The sequence below is a fragment of the Dipteris shenzhenensis genome, chromosome 28, assembly GCF_047967505.1.
Source record: "Dipteris shenzhenensis isolate YYH24624 ecotype China chromosome 28, Dip_SZ_1.0, whole genome shotgun sequence".
Classification (NCBI taxonomy): domain Eukaryota; kingdom Viridiplantae; phylum Streptophyta; class Polypodiopsida; order Gleicheniales; family Dipteridaceae; genus Dipteris; species Dipteris shenzhenensis.
The window spans coordinates 22693000-22697332 of NC_141623.1; the positions used below are offsets into that span (position 1 = coordinate 22693000).

Genomic DNA, 4333 nt, shown 5'->3' on the forward strand with positions numbered 1-4333 from the left:
TTCCATTTCCCACAATGGATGCATTCTTAGTCTATGAGGCTTTGGGTAGTGTTGTTCGTTGGAAAGCACGATCAATGAGTTGTGTGGACAATGTCAATGGAGCTATTGTACCAATGAATGATATAACATCAGATACCATTGATGTTGAACCTCTATGTGAATATGATGAGTTTTCCATTCGAGAATCATGGAACGACAAGAAAGTTTTAATATGGGATGAGCAGAAAACCAAGAGCATTGCAGAGGGTGTTGTTTTGTATGTCTACCCATTTGAAGCTAAAAATTTTGAGATGCTTGGCTAGTGTTGCATTCTTACTTTTTCTCCAACTAAACTAAAATGGTGTTTTTGAACACCACCTTTTTTCGAGAAGAGGCAAAAAATGCTTCGTTAAACTCTAACATATGATGTTTTTTTCCCGGCTAATGCAGAACAAGCACACTCCAAATTGTGAGTTTCATATACACGGCCAAATCCAAGGAGAAAGTCAATGGAGTGCACTCAATGCATTGTAATTGCAACCCCTCAAAAAATACCATGCATTGGTCGAAACTCAACATTTGACATTTTATTTATGTTGATGCAAACCATCCACATTTGCGAGATTTGGATAAAATGCCAAATCTATGGGAAAAATCAATGAAAAACAATAATTACAACCCCTCAAAAGTTCCCAAATTATCAGGATTTTCCCAAATTCTCTAATATGGTGTTTTTATATAGTCAGTTTCTCTCTCTCTCTCTCTCTCTCTCTCTCCCCCCCCCTCTCTCTCTCTCTCTCTCTCTCTCTCTCCCTCTCTCCCTCCCTCCCTCTCTCTCTCTCTCTCTCTCCCCCTCCCCCCCCCCTCTCTCTCTCTCTCTCTCCTCCCTCCCTCTCCCTCCCTCTCTCTCTCTCTCTCTCTCCCCTCTCCTCTCTCTCCCGCCCCTCTCTCTCTCCCCTTCCCCGTTTTCATGGAGTGTTATGTAAGGCCTCTCCGATCAAGGAAGGACCTTGAAACCAGTTTATTGGCATTTGCTACATAAAGCTATGGCTACCTCGTTTTCACGCTGCATATAATGCATTCTGTATTTCAATATAGATGGATTCACTTTCGATAGAGAATCACCTAATTATTTGGAGTTGTAACTTTACGTACGTCTGTGTGTGCGCGTGCGAGTGCGTGTTTGAGAGAGAGCAGCAGAATTGCCTTCTCCTAGTAGTCTCTGACCTTCTCCTAGTCTAGCTGGATTGGTTTGCAGCAGTGATAACATGTTTGGGCAATCGTGGAGTGGCCAAGAGCTGCAATGGCAATGCTTTGCTGAGCGCCACCCCAAATACTTCCGCCATATCCACGTCCTCAGGGTGGTCGGGTGATCCTGGCAATGCCCAATCGAAGCAGTGAAGCAGCGTTGCCAATGTTGTGTGCACCATACTTAATCCTAGTGCATACGCAGGGCAACTCCTCCTTCCGGATCCAAATGGAATTAGCTGAAAATCAAGGCCACGCATCCCCACTTCGCTGCAGGAGCCGCTCATGAATCTCTCCGGGTTGAACTCTAGTGGCGCTTCCCACAGATTGGGATCCCTTGCTATCGCCCACGCATTCACTAGCAAGCGCGTATTCTTCGGTAGACGGTAACCTGCAACGTAGCAAGGTTCTGTGGATGCGTGGGGTAACAGTAGTGGTATGACTGTGTGTAACCGGAGCGTTTCTTTCACAATAGCTTGAAGAAACTGCAAGTGTGAGATGTCAGATTCATGCACACGTCGACCTTGACCGACTACTACATCGAGCTCTGCCTTTGCTTTGTCCAAGAGAGATGGATTTCGCACGAGCTCAGTCATTGCCCACTCAATGGTAGCGGTTGATGAATCAGTTCCAGCTGCGATCATGTCCTGCACAATTTACCCAAGAGGATTCAGCTTCCTTGTGCTAGCCGTAGATTCGTATGGAAGATTTCGTAAACTTACCAGCATTATTGCCTTGATTGTATTGTCGTCGATTTCTTCATAGTTATTCCTTTGGTACTCCAATAGCACATCCAAAAGGTCCACTGCATCTGTAGAGTTCTCAGCTCGTTTCTTACGGTGCTCTTGAAGAATCTTCTGGAAAAAAGCATCTAGTATTTTGGAAAGAGATCTCATCCTTCGTTCATAACCTTGTAGATCCAGCCAACTGAGGTATGGGATGTAGTCTCCAAGGTTGAAGGCTCCGGCCAAGACTGAAGTTTGCTGAAGTAAAAACCTAATCTCTTTAGCATCCACGGTCCCCGATTCGAAATACCTTCCACTGAATGCCATCAGCGTCATGGCGTTCGTTGACAAAGTTGATACCTTTTCACTTATGTCCACCGGCTTTCCCTGTTCAGACTGTTCTAGGATAGACGAGAGCATTAATACGGTTTCACTCTCTCGGATGGGGCTCAGATTTCTGATTCGGTTGGGACTAAAAAGTTCAAGAATACAGAGTCTACGCAGGTTTCGCCATTTAGGGCCATAGGGAGCAAACGCAATATCCCGACCTCCGTACAGACACAGTGCAGTGAAAGCCTGCTTGGGCCGGGAGGCAAAGACATGGTCGTGGGTTTTAAGGAACTCGCTAGCCATATCAGCGGAGGAAGCCACAACGGTAATGCGGGAACCGAGGCGGAGATGCATAATAGGACCATAGAGCTTGGACAGCTGCAGCAAATCACGGTGGGGGAATTTGCCAAGCAGATGTAAGTTCCCAACAAAGGGCCATGAGGGAGGTCCTGGAGGCAAGCGCAGACGACGCTGTTTGTGGGAAAGGGAAGCCCGGAAGGCAAGCCAGAGGAGAAGAATTGCAAAGGGGAGGGCAAAATGAAGAGGGAGCCAAGATGGAAGGAGGAGGATCGCCATGAGAGTGATAAATGGAAGCGAGCTTAGAGTAATGGAGCTTGGAGGCGAGCTTTAAGGACGTGGTGTAGAGTCTAGTTCAATTTGTCCTACCAAAGTCCCTACAAACAGTTCCATTTCAAAAAGAGTTTGAAATAAGTGATCCTTTGAACGCAACTTTGATGTCTCGCTTTCCTAATTATGTCCTAATCTAACTTGAAAGCAATGTGTGTGGTAAGGAGAGCACCCAAATAAGTTCTCCAAAATTGAAAGCAATCTCAAATATCATTATCCAAAGAAGAGCAATGTGTGTGGTAAGAAAGAGGATTGCCACAAGAGTGATAATGGAGCATGGAGGCGAGCTTTAAGGACGTGGTGTTGATTCCCACCGAAGAGTTCCATTTCAAAGAGAGATTCCCAAGGTTGAAAATAAGGGCAACTTTGATGGATGCTTTATGCTACGTATGTCTTAATCTAACGTGAAAGCAATGGTGTGGTAGGAAGGGCACCTATTGATGAGCATCCAAATACAAGCACTATCAAATATCATATATCTTATTTTCCAACAAAAACAAAAGAAAGAAATATCATATATATTAGAATGTATTATGGGCCAAAATTCCAAGAATTTTCAATCAAATTGTGTTTCCATGTCATAATATACTTCGCAATGCTCTTTTTTCTAGGTTAAACCTAGGCTAAACAAGCTTATAAGACATCTACGAAATCAAAGAAAAAAGTGGTCAAAAAATGAAATTGATAAATATTTTTAAGGATTGAAAAAAAATTTAAAACCCCACAAATGACAAAATTCTCTCTTAAAATTCAAGAAAAATTCTAAAGCTTCTTTTGAGTGAATACATGTGAGAACAAAAGGAGTTAATAAAAGGAGATTGCAAGCACAACAAGACAAAGCAACTTTAGACGCACAAAATAGCGGGCATGTCTATAGGCGTGGATAGAATTAGAGAAAATATGGGTGCATCTATTAGCGCATCCAATAGCATGGTTCTTCACGTGTCTAATAGTGCATGTACACTGTGTTTTAGATGCGTATTTAGACACGTTTATAAACGTGCAACAGAGAGTAAAATTAATATATAAGCATAGCTTTGATAAAAACAACAATGATGCACATGTCACACACAATAATATGTTTTTTGGCAAACCCACATATACAAAGATTAAGTGAATGAGGAGAATGAGACAATATATAAAATAGTTTTGCCAATATCAATGATGGGCTACGGTTCGATCTCATGCTCAATGAGATCAACCCTTGCCAAACTCTCTACTTCAATATCCAAACCAATGATGAGACTACTTGTACAGTGCTCATCGAAATCAACATCACCAATGGCAGGCTCGTCCTCATGGGTAATGGTCTGAATATCTATAACTAAACGCTCTGTTAGACGCGTTTATAGACGCGAAGATTAGACGGGTCTATAGACGCGCTCTGACAGAGCCTCTTTTTTTTTTTTTCCCCCTTTCTTCTC

At 43.0% G+C, this 4333-nt stretch overlaps 1 protein-coding gene across 1 annotated transcript; it reads right to left on the reverse strand.

Annotated features, from left to right (window-relative positions):
- Positions 1 to 899: 899 nt before the first annotated feature.
- Positions 900 to 2955, reverse strand: LOC147883334 (flavonoid 3',5'-hydroxylase 1-like). Its single transcript, XM_087400075.1, has 2 exons — positions 1950 to 2955; positions 900 to 1874 (listed from the first exon to the last, which is right to left on the reverse strand). The coding sequence occupies exons 1-2, from the start codon at positions 2856 to 2858 to the stop codon at positions 1218 to 1220; spliced, it is 1566 nt and encodes a 521-aa protein (XP_087256201.1). The 5' UTR covers positions 2859 to 2955; the 3' UTR covers positions 900 to 1217.
- Positions 2956 to 4333: the final 1378 nt, after the last annotated feature.